Below are 22,426 nucleotides of genomic sequence, written 5' to 3'. Positions count from 1 at the left end.
AAATGTCCTGAATACTTTGGAAAATATGTTATTATAATGTCTGACAATCGTTGCTCTGGTAAAAGTCAGTCAGGTGCAGGTTAATATCGTTCTGCAAGCCAGAACTGGGCTTGTTACCCAGACCTTATGCAGTCAAAATGCTTTGTGACTTCTATAGCAGTTTTGTCTGTATAAGGAACGCTGTATCAGGCCTGGTAAAAGGAACTGAAGTGGGCATAGAGCCCAAAAATTCCGGTACTTTTTTTCTTTCAAAAGGCACTTAATAGGCGGCTCATGGAAACTGAGTGATTATCTCATTAAAGATCTGTTACTGAAAACCATGTAGATTTGAAGCAGACTCATTTTGCCTATGACAAGTTTAACTCATAGTGGAATTGACTAAGGGTAAAGGAAGATGCCTTTGTGGTCCAATTTTACTCTGAGATATATCCTGTTTTGTTCTGTAGAGAGCTAGGAGGGAATTCAAGCTGAAATCTACAGCAATCTCTTAATAAGAGTGCAGTACTCTTGATAGCTGGGTGCTGGCAGGAGATTTTGGAAATGACCAGAGGTTTCTCAGATGTTGAAATTCTCTGAAGAAGGAAAAGAGTTTTATCCTCTATTAGAGAAGCAGTGTGGCTCAATGGAAAGAGCACGCGCTTTGGAGTCAGAGGTCATGGGTTCAAATCCCAGCTCCGCCACTTATCTGTGTGACTTTGGGCAAGTCACTTAACTTCTCTGGGCCTCAGTTACCTCATCTGTCAAATGGGGATTAAGACTGTGAGCCCCCTTGGGACAACCTGATCACCTTGTAACCTCCCCAGCACTTAGAACAGTGCTTTTCACATAGTAAGTGCTTAATAAATGCCATTATTATTATTACCCTCACCAACCTTACTTTATTAGAGACATCTACAATCTGCACAGATTCCAGTTCTGGATGGGATTTCCCAGCCCCCGTAGTACAATAGGCAGTACTTCAGTCTCATAACCTGAAGGTCTTGAGTTTGATCCTTGGAGGGCATGAGAGTTTTCTCCAAAGTTAATCTGCTCACTGTGCCTCCCTCTCAACTCACCTGCCACTGATTCTTTGCTTATATCCTTCTTTCAGCCTGGAGCTGCCTCCCCCTTCAAATCTTCAGGCTACAATTATTCTCAACTTCAAAGGCTCCCTGAAATCTCACATATTCAGGAGACTTTCCTCACTGAAGCCCCAACTATCCAAGATTTATCAATCCAACAGCTGCCCCAAGCACTTTGGTATATTTACTTAGCAGTTATGCACATTCCTTATTTATTTATGCATTTATTCAACCATTCTTCTAAGAGCAGCTGGAGGATTGTTTTTCTTCTCTTCCAGCTATTTGTGAATAGGAGGCACCTGACAGTCCCCTACTTAGATTGTAAACTCCTTGAAGGGAGAGACCCTACCTCCTTCTCATTTGTACTCTCCCAAGGACTTAATATAGTGTTCTGCACTCAATAAATATTATTGATTGATTGATTGATTGGGTGACTTTACAGGGTTGGCCTCTGTGGTGAACAGTACATGTCTCTGAACTCCACCTCCCTGCATGAGCCTTAAATGGGTCATCAATCTGGGGCCTCCTCAAACCATGGTGTCTATAAAGGAGGCCCATGAAACGTTTGGCCTAATGGCACCCCAGCCACCAGAACTGTTTCCCTACTCAGCTAGGGGACCTTTTGAACATGGTTCAAAACCTACTGACTGTGATTTTGTGTTGGTCTAATCTGGCCTGAGGACGACTCTACCACCAGGCCTCCAAAGAGCACCAAAATCTTTTCAGTCTAATGTATTCCTCTCTGCTCTCCACAAATGCTTCTTCATTTTAAGCAATATCTTCTTATTATTAACATGCTACTGCTCTAACAGAAACTGATTTAGAGAGCTGAGAGGAGAGAACTTTGGGTGCCTGTATGATGGATGAAAAGAGATAGGAAAGATTCAAGGGAAGGGATGGAAGAGGCCCCAAAAGGCCATGAAAAAAAATTTGGTTCATCGCTGGTCTCCCTGATTTGGTTCCAGATTGCCAATATTGTTTACTTTTTCAGGAAAATATCAATTCTTAAGAACTATTTCAGTCAGGGAAAAACAAGGAATATTGTTGCTGATGATGATGCTAGAAAGACAGATTCATACCCTTCATGATATATATTTCTGGATTAATGACTTTGCAATGAACTTTTAAAACAACATCTCCTTAGGGAGAAATAACAAATTCTCCTTTCAGTACAACTCTGATTAACCAATTTTCCTGTGACTCTAAGAGCTGCCTCTGTAATGCTTCTGGTGGATAATCTCCTGCTTAAAAAAGGAAAAGAATTAAGAGGAGACTCCATAAGAATATAAATCAAAGGCTCCGAGCAGGCCTTGGAAAGAACATAGTGACATGATCCAAATATGCAAAACTAAACAAACCAAGAGGGCTTCAGAATTCTGCACTTGGCTAATATCAGTTTTACATTTTAACAGCAGCACATGAAAAATAACTATCAAAATTACTGACTTTGCAGAAATATATTTATGCATGCTCACATGTGCAATTAATAGAAGTATGACTATGCCTTTAAGGATCTCACCATTGTGCTCTGGTCTCGGAGATGCCACAGCAGCTTGTGCAATTGAGTGGGCTGAGTCCGCGGCCTCTGCTGATGGACTCTGAGTCCGTGCAATGAAATGTGCCTGTAGGGATGAAGAGAGAAAACAATGATGTTGACATGACATAACTTTGCTGAAGTGGCACCCAGCTAAGCAGTTCTTGCAGAGGAAAGTCAGAGAGCTTTCTAGAAAGCTGGAAGAAATGACTTATGAGGAAGAGGACCTTAGAGCTAGATAAGTATTAAGGAAACATGATACTGTTAACTTGATTCAGAAGTTCAAGTTATTTCCTTCCACTCTCTCTCCTTTATCCCCTCCAATCTGGTCTCCATCCCTTTCACTCACCAATGACCTTCTTCTTGTCGAATCCTCTACTCTATCCTAATGCTCCTGTCTCTGACAGTGTGGATCACCCTCTTCTTCTGGAAGCATTATCCAAACCTGACACTGTCCTCTCTTCGTTCTCCTCTTATCTCTCCAACTGCTCCTTCTCAATCTCTATTACTGGCTCCTCCTCTACCTCCCACCCTGTAACAGTGGTTGTAGCCGGGGGCTGGGGGGAGGGTCCCACTTCTATTCTCCAACTACCCCTTTCTTTGGAGAACTCATTTCCATGACTTCAACTACCATCTTTACACAGATGACTCCAAAATTTACTTCTGCAGCTCTAACCTCTCTCCTCCACAGTCTTGTATTTCCTCCTGCCTTCAGCTTACCCCCTCCATCCTTACCTCACTGATTCATTATAGTTCAGCCTGTACACATTGGTACTCTATCACCAATTTGCTGACTGTGCCTCAATCTCATCTATCTTGCTGCCAACTCCTTTTCCACATCCTCCTTCTGGCCTGGAACTCCCTCCCCCTCCCTATATGTCAGACCACCACTCTCCCCACCTTCAAAGCCTTATTATGGTCTCATGTCCTCCAAGAGGCCTTCTCCGATTAAGCCCTCTTTCCCCGGACTCTGTCTCCCTTCTCCGCCATCTATGCACTTGGATCTGTACCCTTTAAACACTTGATATTCACCCCACCCACAGCACTTATGCACATATCCAAAATTTATTTATTATTTTAATGTCTGTCTACCCCTCGAGTCTGTAAGCTCATTGTGGGCAGGGAACATGTCTATCAATTCTGTTCTCCCAAGCACTCATTATGATGCTCTATACACAGTAAGCACTCAATAAATCAATCAATCAATCAATCAATCGTATTTATTGAGCGCTTACTATGTGCAGAGCACTGTACTAAGCGCTTGGGAAGTACAAATTGGCATCACATAGAGACAGTCCCTACCCAACAGTGGGCTCACAGTCTAAAAGGAACAATCCCATTGATTGTTTGATTATACAGCACAAATATATAGCATGTCATATATTATACAATATTGAACCTGCTGCCAACAGAATGTTGTTCAAGTTGAAATTAACTTCTGTCATACTAATCATTTATTTTAGATTAATGAAAAATGCATTCATGAATATTGGCAATAATGTATATGTTCATATAGAGATTTGTCCTTCATAATGGCAAATGATTTCATTAATGAATATGAGTGGATCTGAAAAGACAGTCTCCTTCACACTTTTCCTCACCTCTTGTCCAACTGAGGTGAGTGGTGCCTTCTTGAATAGGGGCCTCTAACAATAATGGCACTGCTTCCCCACACCCTTTTTAACTGAAAGCTCAATATCATGTTGCCAGACTATGAAGGACTTCCGTTTAGGACTTCATAATATACTTCACATGTTAAGGAGTGATTAGAGGTGGAAAAATGAAAGAAAGGGATTTAGAAAAGGGAGGAAATCCTACAGTTAGCAGAAACATGCACTTGTTTTTGTTTTGATTTAGTTCTAACAGCCACCCATACTCTCTTGCCCTGTCCTTCGTATGTCCACAGTTGGCTGGCAAGGATGGTAAATGCTATCTGTGGCTGTGGAGAAGTCTGTTTCAAATGAGAACTCAGTAGCTTCTCAGGCCATTGTAATCTTAAAAGTGGCTGGGTCTTCTCTTTGGCTTTTTTCTCCCTAAAACCAGTGCCCGGTAATTCAGCACTGAAAAATGCTAAGCCAGTATACTATATATCCCCCTAAAGAAATTGACAAGCACATTACATATACTTGAAATCATTGAAATCATTAGCTGGCGAGTTTGCAAAAACTAACTTAATTTGTGGGCCCACTCACAAATTAAAGCATTAATTAAGTATATAGAATGTGAAGCATTATACTAAATGGTAGAGAAAATAGAGGGGCAATGAGTTTGACAAAGACTTTGGTCCACACTGACTTCACAATCTAAAAGATGGAAAAGGGGACAGAAAGCACAAACCCAGGGAAAAAATAAGGGTAATTCAAATAAAAATGACAACACTAAAAATTTTCAATAGGCTAATGCAAACAAATCTTACCACAATAAAAATAGGTGTTCAGGAGTATTGGGAAGGAAAATTTTTTATTTGTTTTATTTTTAATGGTATTTATTAAGCACTTATTATGTGCCAGGCACTCTACTAAGCACTGGGATAGACACTTGCTCATCAGGTTGGACACAATCCACAGTCCACATGGGGCTCACAGTCTTAATCCCCCTCTCACAGATGAGGTAACTGAGGTACAGAGGAGTGACTTGCCCAAGGTCACACAGCAGACAAGTGGAAAAGCTAGGATTAGAACCCACGTCCTTTGACTTCCACACCTGTGCTCTTTCATTGCTTCCCTTTGTTCTCTGGCTCCTCTTTATTACCTGTAGGGCTATCCTTGATCTATAATTTTACAATGATCCCAAAGATCCAGAGATCAGAATAGACTTCTGACCAGCATGTACTTCTTTTGGGGCTGTGATCTTTTCCTCAAGAGTAGGAATGGAGAGGAACATCCTGGTCATGAGATAGACCTCATTTTACACCTCAAAACTACAAAGCAACTCCACTGATCTTTCCAGGGGAAGGGAGAGGACTAATAATTCCTAATTCCTTATTATGAAGATTAATAATAATGATAAGGGAGAGGACCTACTAATTCTTTCCTCTCCTTTCCCAACCAAGCCTTCCTGAGAAGACAAGATCCTCCACATTCTCTTCCCCAGAGGACATCAGCAAAAATGCCTTCCCTTTACAGCCAATTTCCTGGCTTGTTTATTTTCATAATGCCTGTCAGAGCGTCATGTGAATGTAAGAAACATCAAGAAGAGACTCACTTCCTAAATAGCTGCCTCCCTATCCAAATGGCTAAAAGACTGGTTCAAGCACTTATCCTATCCAACCTTAACTACTGTATCAGTCTCCTTGCTGACCTCCCTGCTTACTCTCTCCCCACTCGAGTCCAAACTTCGCTCTGCTGCCCAGATCATTTTTCTAACAAAATGTTCAGTCCATATCTCCCCATTCTTCAAAAACCTCCAATGGCTGCCCATCCATCTCAGCATTAAACAGAAACTCCTCACAATCAGCTATAAGACGACCAGCTCTTCCCCTCCTACTTAACCTGACTCTTTCTTATTACAATCCAGGCTGAACTCATCTAAAAAGAACCTACTTACTGTGCCTCGAACTCTTGCCATGAGACCCTTGCTTATGTTGTCCCTCTTTCCTGGAACTCTCCGTTTATATCCATCATACCAGTCTCCCCATCTCTTTCAAGAAGCCTCCCCTGACTAACCTCACCTCACCCCACCCTATTCTCCCTCCCTTCTGTTACCTATGTACTTGAGTCTTTACCCTCTATGTGCTTTGACACTCCACTCCCAACCCCATAGCACTTATGAGAGTATCCTTTATACTCTGCTGCGTTTGCTGTCTATAATTTATTTTAATGCCTGTGTCACTGTAAGCTCCTCGATGACAGGAATCATATCTACCAACTCTATTGTATTGTAATAATGATAACAATGGCATTTTTAAGTGCTTACTATGTGTCAGGCACTGTTCTAAGCACTGGAGAAGATACAAGATAATTAGTTCAGATACAGTCCCTGTATGGTAGGAAGGGGAACAGGTATTGAATCCCCATTTTACAGATGAGGGAACCGAGGGACAAAGAAGTGAAATAACCTCCCCAAGGTCACAAAGCAGACAAGTGGCAGAGCCAGGATTAGAACCCAGCTCCTCTGACTTCCAGGCTGGTGCTCTATCCACCAGACAACGCTGCTTCTCTGAAGCACTCATACTCTCTGAAGTGCTTAGTAAAGTGCTCTGCACATAAGTGCTCAATACTATTGATTGATTGATTGAAATCAAAATTACACTGAGAATAGGGTGAAAATTATCATCCAAGATGAACTATGCAGTAAGTTGGATAATAGTAATTATTGTTCTTCTTCATTACTGGTATGATGGGATTTTTCCCCTCCAAAGAATTGGGGTAAATAAATACTGCCAAGATGGATCTTACCCGGTACTTGAATTGTTCAAGGAAAACAGTAACCATCCCATGCAGTTATCCATGTTTAGTTATCCTTGAATAATACACAGTCTATGAGGAGTGGAATAATGGAAGACTCTGCTACTCTACTCTGAGAACTTTAAATAAGGAAATGCTCAAAGTAGAATAATAGTAACTGCAGCTGCAACAAATAAAAGAAATATTGCATGTTTTAGGGAAGCCTAATCATACTAAAGGCACTGTCAAGAATTGCTGTTGGCAATGTTTTTAGTGAAAAAACAGTTTCAAAAACTTAGACATTTATTAAACTTTTCAAATTTAATGTTAAGTTTACCAAGAGAAACTTTTAGAAAGGGTAATTTACAAAATGTTAACTCTACTCTCTTTCCTTTCAATGAGAAGCAAGCTGCAAGAGTACACTACCTCAATCGGCACAGTGTATATGCCAGTTTGCATATTTCTGCATAATACAGGTGTGTTCCTTACTTCACTACAGTTGTCTTTTGGTTCAAACATAATGTAAATTAAATTACATCTGGCTCAATAGGCAGCTAGTGATCAGGAGATTTGCTTTAGTACTTTTGTCAAAAATTCACCAAAGTGTTTTTATATCATGATATTGCATGCATGTTTCCCCAGTGGCCTCAAAGTCAGCTCTGTGAATCCTGATTTGGGGGTGGGGAGAGTAACTCTGAGAGGCACTTATTTCTGAAACATGCATGCGTCAGGTGATCTGCCCTGAAAACAAAATTTTATGGGGCAGTACATTTGCCATACCACAGTACAAATATCCTGAAGCAAGCTCAAGGAAAACAGAAACTTTATGTGGGAATAGAGAGAAAAAAACTGGCATGTTCTTGATTTTCATTAAGACTCCAGACCATAAAATCAGGGTGTCAAAATTATTTGCTTTTTGAAGTGAATTGGTGGTCTCAGGACAGTTAACGTAGGGATAGCTGGTGGTCAACTATGTAGAGTGATGTCACTTTTGTTCCTCTACTTTGGACTCTTCCTATCAATTGTGCAGTAAAAGTTACTGAGTGATTCTATTCAGAATGTGAACACAAGGATAACTGTACTTCCAGGCTCTTCCTAAATCACTACCCAATAGCTGGAACTCTCTGGGGCTAAGTATTTTTTAAGGAATCTTTAAAAGGAAAATTCCCTTTTTGATATGAATCTGCATGGAACAAACCTAATCATGGGTGTTAGATTTTCATTAGCAGGTCCAGGCTCATACATTCAAGATTCAGTGTCTGGAACCACTTACCCCTTTTTTCCTCCTGAAAGCCTACCCTTCCATCATGAAAAAGGTGAGACTTACCCTATTCATGGTAGTTCTTTGCTGGGCTGGAGGGTCTGTCAGCCTATCTATACTCCACCAACCTTGGCCAAAGTTGGCTGGGAGATAGGAAGGAGACACAGGACTAAGTGTGGGGGAAAAAACAAAAAATGCTATCTGTCAATCTGTCATGCTCTCGGGGTTCCTGGGGAAGCTACTGGGGCTATACATATATCACTATTACTACAAATAGCACCTACTACTACTGTCACAGAGCTATAATCCTTGGCCCTTGGAGCCTTGAAACAATAGGAGTAGAAGTGGTAGTCTTAATAGTAGTAACAGAATATACTGAACACCCATTTGATACAGTGCACTGTACTAGACACTTGGGAAGTACAAAATAAAGAAGGGCCATATTTTCTTCCCACAAGGAATTTACATTCTAATGTGGAAGACAAACAAAAATATTTACAAACAGGATAGAGGGTTAGAGAGAAAGGGCCATTTTGTTACAGTCCCTGCTTGTCACAATTTTTTGGTTCAAAAATACTAAATGTTCAGTACTAAATGTTTACTAATTGTGTGCTAGTAAAGTTAAAATCATGAAAGTTCTGCCTGAAAGGATAGCTCTATATCACTTTCAGGAGGAAACACTGTATTTTACTCTACGGTGTAGACTTTCTTTCTCTGGATACTAGAGAGGATAATAGTCATTCACTCTTGTCCATAGTATCTGTAAATACTAATAAGACCCACAGCTATGACAGAGAAAAAATTGTAATTCACAAAGTTTGAAGGCACAAGGTTTTTCTTCTCTGGGAGTTATTAGACATGTCATTATGGGCCTTGGGTCCTATACATCTCAACCCATGACTGTTGTAAATAAGGTAGTATTCACTGTTAACAGAGCCTTGTTAAAGTTTACTTGGACACTTCTGTAATCAACCACAAGCAAGCTAAACTGTGCATGGCAAGGACATTTAACTACCCAAGGTCAATGCTTCACAGTCTCTCTTTCTGTCTCCCTGAGGAGGGGCCTTCTATAATGTAACATGAACCTCAGGGCATGAAGATGCCTGGTGCTTAAATGAGCAATGAAAGGAAGCTGAAAACAGAACCGTAGAGGATCTGATGAAAGCCCAAAGAGGAAAGCAGCAGAGGAACATTTTAAAAACAGGCCAGGAGGAAAGGGCTGAAACAAAAGCAAGTTCCCTTTAAGAATATGACAGACGACCTGGGAAGCAGCTTTCCAGCTCTCAATTATAGCTTCTCTTTGGGGACATGAAGGCAACTTCCTATCTCCGGAAGAGATACAATCTAAAATACATGCATTGCCCAATTTTCCCTTTTGAAAGGAAAGAAATCATGTCCTACTTGGTTTCAGGTTTTGGATAAATAAGACACTACATGCTTAGTCCTGTGCCTCTGCACCTAGTATTCACTCAATAGATGATTTGCATTTTGAAGGGAGATTCAAAAAACAGAAAAAAATATTTCCTATGCAGAACCCAGATGACACATCTACAACAGATAAATTAATCAGGTGAACAGTGTTCCCAGGGTGGATTCTGAGGAGGAGCAGGGTAAATGGTTAAAAAAATATTCATTTTATCAGTCAATGCTTGCCTAACATGTGCAAGCATTCCTTAGGCTTTTCCTTACAGATCTAGTGTGTTGTGTCTTGCTTCAGTTATAACAAAAACTGACACTATCAAGCTTATTCTTGGTGCTACCAAATGAAATACTGAAAAGGTTAATCCAAGATGCCGCAAACTAGATATATGAAAGACATAATTTAAGGAAAACTACTGAAGAATACAGTCCAACGGACAGGAACCTAAATTTACACTTGCAGGATACCTGCTGATTAATATGGGTTATAATATACACTGAGCCACATTTAAAAGGTAACTTCCAAATTTGGGGATTCCACCTCTGCATATTTCTGCATTTCTAGAGTGGCGGGGCTCTGGCTAACTTTCTGGCCTTCAATTTCTCCATCAATAAAATAGGAAAGATAAATAATAGAACTTCAAGAAGATCATAGTGAAGAGATAAAGAACTAAATGTAAACTTTAAGCCCAAGACCCCCTTCTATAGGGGGGACAGGTTTTTCAAATACCTTCTATCCCTGGCCAAAAGTTTACTGTGCAGCACAAAACTAGAAGAACTGTATAACATGAGTAGCAAGTATCCATTCCAGCATAACACCCAATAGAATTGGGCTGTATATTTGTAATATTGTAAAAGGAAGATACCATGAGAATATTAACCAGAAATATTTCACTGATAAGTAGCATGGTGTAGTGGATAGAGCATGGGACTGGGAGTCAGAAGGTCATGGGTTCTAATCCTGGCTCCACAACTTGCTGCTCCTCTGTGCCTCAGTTACCTCATCCAACTTGTACTTCCCAAGCGCTTAGTACAGTGCTCTGCACACAGTAAGCGCTCAATAAATATGATTGAATGAATGAATGAATCTGTAAAATGGGGATTGGGACTGTGAGCCCCATGTGGGACAGGGACTGTGTCCAACCCAATTTGCTTGTATCCACCCCAGTGCTTAGTACAGTGCCTAGCACATAGTAAGTGCTTAACAAATACCATTAGTATTATTATTAATAATAAATTATTTACAAATGTTGTTCTAGACTGTCTTCATGCAAGATGGATGCGAACGTTGTTGAGTGCTTGTGTGCTATCCATGATCTCAACAAGAAAGGGGAAGTTGGACCTCGTGAAGACCCCAAAACTAGACACAAACACCCAAAAAAGCCTCTGCTAGTTCCTTTGGAAGGCCTCACAAGTCAGTCCTGAATACTGGGAGGAAGTCTGTCACCTGAGAGCTGAGAGTCAATCATTCAATCAATCATATTTACTGAGCATTCACTGTATGCAGAGCACTTTGCTGAGCACTTGGAAAAATACAACATTGATACAACAGAATGGAGTTGGTAGAGTCATCAGGGAGCTGGTGACTCGGTCATTTCTTCTTTGGGCTTAGAGACCCTCCCAGCCATGAACTCTAGCCTAAGGAAAGCCCAGAATTTTTCACCTCCCAAAACTGGAGAAACAGGATGAGATAGGCTGGTGCAAAGAATATTTAAGGAATCAATGGGAGACCAATGAGGCACAAATGCCTGAAGCCAGAGGTCTTACCTGCAGAAGGAAGACCTGAGAAGCAGCATGGTATACTGGATAGATCACAGATGTGGGAGTTAGAAGGACATGGGTTCTAATTCCAGCTCTACCACTTGTCAACTGTGTGATCTTGGGCAAGTCACTTGACTTATCTGTGCCTCAGTTACCTCATCTGTAAAATGGGGATTGAGTCTGTGAGCCCCACAGGGGACAGGGACTGTGTCCACCCCAATTTGGGTGTATCCACCCCAGTGCTTAGTTTAGTGCCTGGCACATAATAATTACTTAACAAAGACCATATTTCTTTCTTTCTTGAGAAGCAGTGCTGCTTAGTGGATACAGCACGGGCCTGGAAGTCAGAAAGACCTGAGTTCTAATCCCAGATCTGCCACTTGTCTGCTGTGTGACCTTGAGCAAGTCACTTAACTTCTCTGTGCCTCAGTTATCATACCTGTAAAACTGGGATTGCAACTGTGAGCCCCATGTGGGACATGGACCCTGTCCAACCTGATTAACTTGTATCTACCCCAGCGCTTAGTACAGTGTCTGGCACATAGTAAGCACCATTAAAAAAAAAGGTGTGAATGTGAAAGTCAGCAGGTGCATAAAGGTGGGAAGCTAAGACATGGTCTGGCACTGGCTCCTTCTCATTGCAGTAGCCCACTATTGCCTTCCTCCTACCTTATATCGGAGGCCCATCCAAACTTGTGGTAAGCCTGCTTCTTTCATTTAATCCTGAGGCCTGCTTGTTGGCAATTAACCTTACTGCACTCAATTTGTGATTAACTGCCTACTGAGTCTGAGTGTTGGAGATTACCATTGTGGGCAAGGAATCGTTTCAATTGCCAAACTTACTTTCTGGAAAATAAGAACATTATCATATGCTATTACTGCATCACACCAATGGGCCACTCAGCTCAAATTTCCTGACTTCAACATTGGTAACAAGTTACTTGAAGGAACAGTGTAATGATTAGCAATCGAGCAGTGGGCCTCAGTCTGGCTTGTCACCTTGTAACCTATGAATTCAGGTATAAACTCCTTGAGAACAGGAACTTTACCTTTTAGTTTATGTTGCCAAGCACCTAGTAGAGCCTCCACCCATAGGAGGTGTTTCATATGCTACTGATATTGATATATTACAAAGTATCTAGATACTCATTTTGCCATAAGTTGCGGTGTTTCCTGCCATGGAAAAAATGAGACACAAAACAGCTTCTTAAAATTGGTGAAAGTGATGGGTTTACTTGTCCTTATCAAATTGAAAGTGTTTTTTTGTTAGTACCTAGAAACTGAACTGAAATAGATATGTAGTTCAAGTAGTAAGTATTGAAAAAGCATTTGAGTCAAATATTAATCATCCCCTAAAAACACATGAATGAGTTAACTACCATATTGTGATTATGATTTGAATAGAAGAAAAATGGCAAATTCTGTCAAAACAAGTTTCAGATCTAATGTGTTTGGGCAACTGACACACAAACCCATGCTGGGAATTCACTGAGGGTTATCTAACAGTCCATTCAACAGTGTCATGATGAGTGGACTAATGGTTTCTGTCTTGAAATAGGGGTCACAAGACCCTGGGCTACTTGGATTCTGAAGTACTGTATGTGTGAGACGGAGATGCAATACGGTTAAACAAGACTTTGACTTTACAATAGTACTGCTGCAGGGAAGCAAGAAAGATTTGTGAGGATAACTGCAATCTTTATACACATAGGAGAATAGGTCATAAAGAGATATAAAGGAGGAACAATACTATAGCAGTGTTCTTCAGGCTTGAGGGAGCCCCAAATTCCCAAGTGGACTTACTCTCTCACACTGTTTAGTTGCCTGGTGTTAGATTCAGCATTTCTGGACCCAAGGCTGAGGTTCAACGTCCTAGAGCTTTCCACAGTTGGTCTTACATACCATTTGACTGTCCCGCATACATGTGCAGCTGAGCCTCTAAGGCTTATCAATTGATAAATATCTCTTCCTGCCCTGGGCTCCTTCACTGTCTGCAGGATTGATAAGTGCTTTTGAGTAAGGCCACAAATCAAAGTGTTAAGTAAATTGTGTGTTGGGCTCACCAGGGTATGTTGTCAGCACAGAAGAACACATGCCCACATTCCCCTGATATATGGGATATATTCAGCCCAAATATATTAATCCTTTATTTTCCTCCTTCAGTACAATGTTCGCACATGAGGCCAACACCTATATTCAGCTTCTCAGCATTTTTGAATGGTACTTGTTAAATGCTTACTAGGTGCCAAGCACTGTACTAGGTGCTGGGGTAGATTCAAGCTAATCAGGTTGGACACTGGACACAGTCCCTATCCCACATGCTGCTCAGAGTATTCTGGTGTCCAGTTCCTGGCTTGCCGCATTTTCTTGTGATGTGTTGGGTCCTATTCACTCACGGAATATTTTTAGGCAATGAGTAACAAAGGGATGTAGGCTTAAAAAGAAGGGCAAGAAAGAAGAAATAAACAAGAAAAGGATTCTTTTGATGAGGGTGTATTTGTTTAGCTGGAAGATGAGAGGCTTGGTGATCTCATCCTCTCCAAACTCCTCTTTTCTGAATCAAGCTAGTAGAAAAGTAAAGATGTGGAAGAGGAAAAAAAAAAAGAAACAAGGAAGACACTGCCAACTTTTCTGCTCTCGCCCTTGCTTTGGCTATAGATGCAAGGATTAATCTCAGCTGGGTAGATCAAATCTCTCTCTTTCTCCCCCCCACCCCCCAACCCCTTCTCTCTCACCTGAATCTCTCTCTCTTTCTCAACAGAGCACAGGTAAAATCTGAAGGCAGAGAGAAGTAGGCCTTGTTCATATGAAGGTGGGGCCTCTAATGTAAAAAAGAGGAATAGTGGGCCTCAGCCTAGCTTGCCATTGAAACCTATGAATTGACCACTAGGTGATCAGACAGCACCACAGCCAGTGGGTGAGGAGGTCTTTGAGACACCTCTCTGTCACTCACACAGAGATTTCCAGTTTGAATTGACATATATTTCCAGTTTCACTTTTGTTATTATGATACTTTTTAAAAGGCCTGATGGTGAAACATTACAAGCTCACAGAGAGTTTTCTTATTAAATAAATGAACAGAAGTTAATGGACTGAACTGTTAGCTGAGAGTTCCTTGTGCCCAAAGACAAGTCCTCTTCTTCCCACATAAACCCTCGACTTTCCCATCACTGCAGACAGCACCACCACCCTTTCTCCCTGACTCACAAACCCCTAACCTTGGCATAATCCTTGATACATCTCTCTTATTCAACCCACATAATGAATCTATCACCAAATCCTGTTGGTTCAACCTTTATATCACTGAAATCCATCCGTTCCTCTCCATCAAACTATTACCATATCCATACAAGCATTTATCCTACTCTACATTTACTGCATCAGCCTCCCTGCTTCCTGTCTCTCCCCTCCAGTGCATATTTAACTCTGCCATCTGGATCATTTTCCTACAAAAATGTTTGTACCATGCTTTCCCCCTCCTCAGAAACCTCCAATCATTACTCATCACTTCTGCATCAAACAGAAACACCTTATATTGACTTCAAAGCTCTCAATCACCTTGTCTCCTCCTATTTTACCTTTCTGATTCCCTACTACAACCTAGTCCGCACACTCTCCTCCTCTAACACCAACCTACTGACTGTACCTCGACCTTGTCTTCTTACTGCCAATCCCTCATCCATGTCCTGCCCCTGGCCTCTTTGATAGCCAACAGGCTATCACTCTCCCTACCTTCAAAACTTTATTAAAGCCCATCTCCTCCAAGAGATCTCATCTCTTCTTGTCTCTTCTCCCACTCGCTTGTGCATTGCCCTTGCACTTTTTAATGGTATTTGTTAAGTGCTTACTGTGTGCCAGGCACTGAACTGGGTGGATACAGCTAATCAGGTTGGACAAAGCCCATGTCCCATATGGGGCCCACAGTCTTAATTCCCATTCTACAGATGAGGTAACTGAGGCCCAGAGAAGTGACTTGTCCAAGGTCACACAGCAGAAAAGTGGTGGAGCTGGAATTAGAAACCAGGTCCTTCTGAGTCTAAGGCCCATGTTCTTTCCACTAGACCACACTGGACTTGGATTTGCACCCTTTATTCACCCCCAACTTCAGCCCCACAGCACTTATGTAGGGATACATTATTTATATCAAATGCCTGCCTCCCCCACTAGACTGTAAACTTGATATGGTCAGGGAACGTGTCTGCGAATTCTGTTGTATTTTCGCATGCACTCAGTGCAGTGCACTGCACATAGTAAGTACTCAATATATAATATTGACTGATTGATTGATTGATTGATCGATCATGCCAAATTGGATTCAAGCCTGCTCAGATTATTCTGTGACCAACCTGTTCCTGAGTTTGAAAGGCAAAGGAGGAAATGACAAAAGTAACTTGTATGAGAGTTAGTGGGTGTGGGGAAGAGCGAATGGATGTGTATGAATGAGTGGGTATTTTAGAGTTAAAGGGAGTATTTAAATGTATGATGAAGAATGTCTGAGTAAGATTTGTTGGGAAAAATTATTTTCCATTCTGGGAAACAGAGTGGCTTAGTAGAAAGAGCACAGGCCTGGAAGTCAGAGGACCTGGGTTCTAATCCCAACTCTGCCATGGACCGCCTGTGTGACTTTGGGAAGTCACTTAACTTCTCTATACCTTAGTTCCCTCATCTGCAGAAGGGGGACTCAATACCTGTTCTCCCTCCTATTAATATTGTGAGCCCCATATAGGACCTCTTCCTGCTCTGGGCTCATTCACTGTCTGCAGGATTGATAAGTGCTTTTGAATGAGGCTACAAATCAAAATGTTAAGTAAATTGTGTGTTGGGCTCACCAGGGTATGTGGTCAGCACAAAGGAACACCAGCCTACATTCCCCTGATTTTTGGGATATATTCAGCCCAAATATATTAATCCTTTATTTTCCTCCTTTAGTACAATGTTCTCACATGAGGCCAACGCCTACAGAGAGATAACTCATGTTAATTTGCATTTTACTACCTTTCTGGCTTGATAATGCGTGATAATTTCATTCAAAAGAAATTTGAAAGGGAGCAGCCCTAATTCTTATTAATTTTTGTAGTTTAGCTTTAATGGCTTTGTTTCAAAAGACCCAAATCAAAAAGATTACATACATACATACAGCTTCTCAGCATTTTTTAATGGTACTGTTAAATGCCCTTTTTGCTGTCTCTTCCAGCAAATTCTGTCACCTCGTTTTACCTTTAGCTAACTTCCTTCTTCACTGACACTAATCTTTTACTGTCACACTACCCTGAACCTGACTCTCTTTGCTGTTTCAGCAGTCAGTAGCATGTCCTCTACTATGTGTCAGTTAATCTTAGGGCAAGTTAAATACATGCCCCATTATAGCTCTGCAATCAAGTTCCAATAATATATGCTTAGTTGGAACTGTTTGCAGCCCTTCAGATAACTTCTAGTAACTTTTATAATTAGCATTATACCATTCTTTAATATTGTTTACCTCTAAAAGGTGATCGATGGCTGAGTCGTGATGTCCTTGGGCTTGTTCTGCACCTGCCATCTCCCTGAATATTGGGATACATTCCCGACATTTTACACCTTTACTGCTCTCTATGTATTTCAGGGCTTCTTGGTAGTAGGGTAGGGCATCTCCAAATTTCTTCTGAATTTGGTACAACCTATAAACCAAAATAATATGTCACTTCTTACAGGTATGGTTTTTCAGAACTAAGATTTTAAAAAGATGCTGATTAATCAGAAATTTGTAGTCAGTCAGTACTTCCCAAGTGCTTAGTACAGTGCTCTGCACACAGTAAGTGCTCAATAAATACGATTGAATGAATGAGTGCTTACTGTGTGTAGAACACTGTATTAAACACTTGGGAGAATACAATATAACAATATAACAGGCATGTTCCCTGCCCACAGTGAGCTTACAGTGTAGAGGGAGAGACAGACATTAATATAAATAAATAAATTACAGATATGTAAGTGCCATGGGGCCGGGTGGAGGGATGAATAAATGGTGCAGGCCAGGGTGATGCAGAAGGGATGGAAGAGAAGTAAAATAGGGCTTAGTCAGGGAAAGCCTCTTGGAGGAGATATGTCTTCAATAAGGCTTTGAAGGAGAGGAGACTAAAGAGAAGGGAGGGCGTTCCAGGCCAGAGGCAGGACATGGGTGAGAGGTTGGAGGCAAGAATGATGAGCTCAAGATACAGTGAGAAAGTCAGCATTAGAGGAGTGAAGTGTGTGGGCTGGGTTGTACTAAGTTGTACTGGTTGTACTGTACTAAGCACTAGAAGAGAATACATAGGAACCTGCTCGTTCAATCTCTCATCCTATCCTGACTGGATTACTACATCAGCCTCCTCTCCGATCTTCCATCCTCCTGTCTCTCCCCACTTCAATCCATACTTCACGCCGCTGCCCGGCTCATCTTTGTGCAGAAACACTCTGGGCATGTTACTCCCCTCCTCAAAAATCTCCAGTGGCTACCAATCAACCTATGCACCTATGAATGAATGAATGACTATTGATTGATTGACTGAAATCAAGGGGAGAAAACATAGCCTCCAGTAGCAGTCAAAGCAGTGCAGAAAAAGGTTTTACCCAAAGTCATCTCTGAGGAAAACTCAGCTCTTCCCGGAGGGGACTGGAACTCTTCCACTACTGGCAGGAGAGGTGGTTGACATCTAAGAGTGGTAGGCAGAAGGCCCCTTGCATTCTGGGTTATTGTGTGTAGAGAACATGTCTACCAACTATGTTATATTGTTATACTCTCCCAAGAGCTTAGCACAGCACACAATGAAGTGCTCAATAAATACGAATGAGCGATTGAGTGATTGTTGTTGTTTTCCATGCCTTTTCCTTCCCCGCAATTCTCTTACCAGCTATCAACCAAACTTGTCTGGAGGGTTTCTATAACACACTGCCTTTGCTGTGACCTAGCTGTCTAATAGCTTCAGTCTGTCAGTTGGTCAATTGTAGTTACTGAGCACTTACTGTGTGTAGAGCACTATACTAAGCGCTTGGAGAGTATTATATAGCAATATAACAGACACATTCCCCCCTGGCCTGGAATGCCCTCCCTCCGCACATCCACCGAGCTAGCTCTCTTCCTCCCTTCAAGGCCCTACTGAGAGCTCACCTCCTCCAGGAGGCCTTCCCAGACTGAGCCTCCTCCTTCCTCTCCCCCTCCTCCCCCTCCCCCCCCCCGCCTTACCTCCTTCCCCTCCCCACGGCACCTATATATATGTATATATGTTTGTACATATTTATTACTCTATTTATTTATTTTATTTGTACATATTTATTCCATTTTTATTTTATTTTGTTAATATGTTTTGTTTTGTTCTCTGTCTCCCCCTTCTAGACTGTGAGCCCACTGTTGAGTAGGGACTGTCTCTATATGTTGCCAACTTGTACTTCCCAAGCGCTTAGTACAGTGCTCTGCACACAGTAAGTGCTCAATAAATACTATTGAATGAATGAATGAATGACCCACAATGAACAAATCCTAACCAGAGGCTATGAGGAAAGAGCATGGGCCTGGGTGTCAGAGGACCTGGGTTCTAATCCCAGATCTACCACCTATATGCTGTGTGACCTTGGGTAAGTCACTTAACTTCTCTGTGCTTCAGTTGCCTCATCTGTAGCATAGGTTTTTAAGACTTTGAACCCCATATGGAATAGATATGATGTCTAACCTGATTATCTTGTATTCACCCCATTGCTTAGTACAGTGCCTGGCACATAGTAAGCACTAGCACTTAACAAATACCACTAAAAAAAAGGGAATTAAGACAGTTTTCCAAATAGTTGAGCAAAGGAAAAAACTATTCATTTTATTCTTTCCTTGTGTCCATAAAGAATGCAGATCCTGCCAAGGGAGTAACTCCTCAAATGAATAGTTCCTTTGTTCCTAGGCTTCCTTTAAAAGTCACAGAAGAAGGATAAAACATACTAAACATGAGTGTGATCTCATCTGGAAAATTCCACAGGGATTTGAAAAATCATAGCCAATAAACCCCTAAATGAAAAATAAAACTGAAAAAAATTTTCTTTAAATTCATTACCATAAGCCCATCCACTGTTTTGTTACTCAAAGATTCTTCCCTTGTAGATTTGGATCAATGAAGTTTCTAACAACACTTGAAATATAAAACTGCAAAAGTTCTGGGCTAACATTTGCCTCAGATTAGTAATCTTCCTAAAGCATTCTCAAAGGCACACTGTTTGAAGTCACTGGTGACTACAGAAAAATGTACTTAAAATATGATTATCACTAATATTATAACTAACAGTACGTTTAGAACAATATTTTATGTTTTGGACTAGAGTTCACTTTTCATTTCCTAAAAATATAGTTCAATACGTGTGTTTAATCAATCAAACCACTGTAGCAACAAATCATCAGCTAAATGATTGAGGTATCTAACAGCAGCATGGCCTAGTGGAAAGAGCACAGGTCTAGGAATCAGAGGACCTAGTTTCTAATCCTAGCTCTGCCAATTGTTTGCTGCATGACCTCAGGCAAGTCACTTAACTTCTCTGTGCCCCAGTTCCTTCAATTGTAAAAAGGGGTTTAAATGCCTGTTTTTCCTCCAACTTAGATTGTGAGCCCCATGTGGAACGGAAATTGTGTCTGACCTAATTAATGTGTACCTACCCCACCGCTTAGAAAAGTGTTTGATACAGAGGAAGTGCTTAACAAATACCATAAAAAAAACCCAAAACAAAAAAACAGCCAGGAGATGGTAAAAAGTCTCTCATTAGCCTTGATTTTATTGGGTACAAAAGTACCCAGTTACCTCATCCCCAAATCAACTGGAGAGTGTTTGCTCTCTTTTTCATTTTCAACAGTCATGGTGGGCTAACAGGAGAACAATGGGGTTTGCTCTGCTCCTGTGGGAAAGGGGCATCAGGGACCAAATGACTACTATTTCCCGGCTAGTAAGGGCTCAGTCATGTGGATGATGAATGTAAGAATTTAAGAAACTTTTCACTGAGCTAAAACACTGGTCCTTCCACCACAATATTCAGTTTCTGACAGATGTGTCAAGGACATTTGGGGTCATTATTGACTTCCTTAACAATCTAACTGCAGGATCCAGGATGTACTTTTTAACATTCCTAATTTTTCCTATTTACAAGTTTAACTTTTCCCTTCAGTAACATTTTATGTAGCTCCTAACAATAATTTTATCATAACTTTTCTTGGACCTATTGGTATTTCCAACCTTCACAAATTCCTGTGTTAACGAATTCCTTTTACTTAAGATCAGCTGTGTAGAGTGTTTCCTTTTTTTTCACTTGAACCTATCACTCTCAAGCTTCAGTTTTGGTCCCTTAGTCCTGATGTCGTCAGTTCTGGAGAACACAATTCTCTGTTTATTTTGTCTACACCTTTAGGTGTAGACTTCCAATTATATCAATTGTCTTTTCTCCACCTTCATCTTTCCACACTGAAGAGTGCTAATCTTTTTAGTTCATCCTTATTTAGAAGCCACTCCAATTCTCCAATTTTTGATTTCCTCTAGTTTCCTTCTCAGCTTGACCAAACAAAGCCCTCCTTTCAGAACCTGCTTATAATGTATGTCCTCCAGAAAAATTCCTGGATCAATCCACTAGCTGTCCAGTCATGCCATCCCATCAATCACCTCTTCATTCATGTATTATCTGAGTCTGTTTATTTCCTCATATTTCCCATTCTTAATTAAGGTGTTTTCCCTATGGGATTGTAAATATATTGAAAACACAGATAATCTCTTTTATTTCTTTGCTATTTTCCTCAGCCCCAACACAAAAGTCACTCATAAATACAGTTTTTCATGAAGAGAGTAAAGAAAGTGAATTTAACTGTTCTTAAATCACTGGACAAAATTTTATGCTTGCACTTTTATCTAATTTTTAGGTTTTGCAACAGTATTCCACCAATAATACAGTTCAGCAACTCTATTAAACCACATTTTTAATGTGAGAGATTTTTAGTATGCTATTTAATAATAATAATTATTATTGTATTTAAGTGCTTACTATGTGCCAACCACTGTACTAAGTGTTGAGGCAGATATAAGTAAATCTGATTGGACAGAGTCCCCGTCCCACATTTGGCTCATAGTCTTAACCCCCATTTTACAGATGAGGTAATTGAGGCACAGAGAAGTGAAGTGATTTGCCCAAGGTCACACAGCAGACAAGTGATGGAGTCAGGATTAGAACACATGACCTTCTGACTCCCAGGCCCGTGCTCTATCCACTATTCCATGCTGCTTCTCATTTCTATTAATTCAAACTGATTTCAAGTAAACATACATCGCTAATTTCTGATTATTATTATTAATAATAATAATAATAATAACAATAACAATGGTATTTGTTAAGCACTTACTTTGCATCAAGCACTGTTTTAAGCACTGGGGTAGATACATGGTAATCAGGTTTGGACAGAGTCGTATCCCACATGGGGTTCACAGTTTTAATCCCCATTTTGCAGATGAGGTAACTGAGGTCCAGTGAAGTGATTTGCCCATGGGGTCACACAACAGACAAGCGGCAGAGCTACGATTAGAACCCAGGTCCTCCTGACTCTCAGGCCTATGCTCTATTTACTAAGCCATGCTGCTTCTCTATACTTGGATATAAATTTTTTTAAACATACATTAAAGAATTATATTTTTAAAACTACCCTTAAGTCACCTCAGATAATCAATATATAGAAAGAAAAAACTTCCCTTACTTTTATATATTTTGCATAGTGAGATAACATAGATTGAGGAAAGAAAATTCAGGAACTTTTATAGCTAACAATAACATTTTTTATACCATGTAATCTTTCAGTCCTCAGGGATGGGAGACATTGCCTTACTACCTCAATCCTTACTTCAAAATGGAAGGGGATGCTTGGGAATTTGGGCAGCTGATGAAAGATCACATTTTAGAGTCTTCGGTCTTTGGTATTTTGGTGAGCATCTACTGTGTACAAAGCACTGTACCTAACTAAACTTTTTATATGGTATTTGTTAAG

The 22,426-nt window shown here is 40.7% G+C and overlaps 1 protein-coding gene across 1 annotated transcript in view; it reads right to left on the bottom strand.

Annotated features, from left to right (window-relative positions):
- The window catches only part of TTC23 (tetratricopeptide repeat domain 23), a 58,855-nt gene that overhangs the window by 20,316 nt on the left and 16,113 nt on the right, over positions 1 to 22,426 (bottom strand). Inside the window, exons 6-7 of the mRNA XM_038746938.1 lie at positions 16,901 to 17,078; positions 2,581 to 2,683 (exon numbers count right to left, since the gene is read on the bottom strand). Coding sequence (XP_038602866.1) covers positions 2,581 to 2,683; positions 16,901 to 17,078 — 281 coding nt within the window. The remainder of the gene's footprint in view (positions 1 to 2,580; positions 2,684 to 16,900; positions 17,079 to 22,426) is intronic.

This window comes from Tachyglossus aculeatus, chromosome 5 (genome assembly GCF_015852505.1).
Source record: "Tachyglossus aculeatus isolate mTacAcu1 chromosome 5, mTacAcu1.pri, whole genome shotgun sequence".
Taxonomy (NCBI): Eukaryota; Metazoa; Chordata; class Mammalia; order Monotremata; family Tachyglossidae; genus Tachyglossus; species Tachyglossus aculeatus.
Note: the sequence above shows the minus strand (reverse complement) of the source record. Positions and strands in the feature narration are given on the sequence as shown.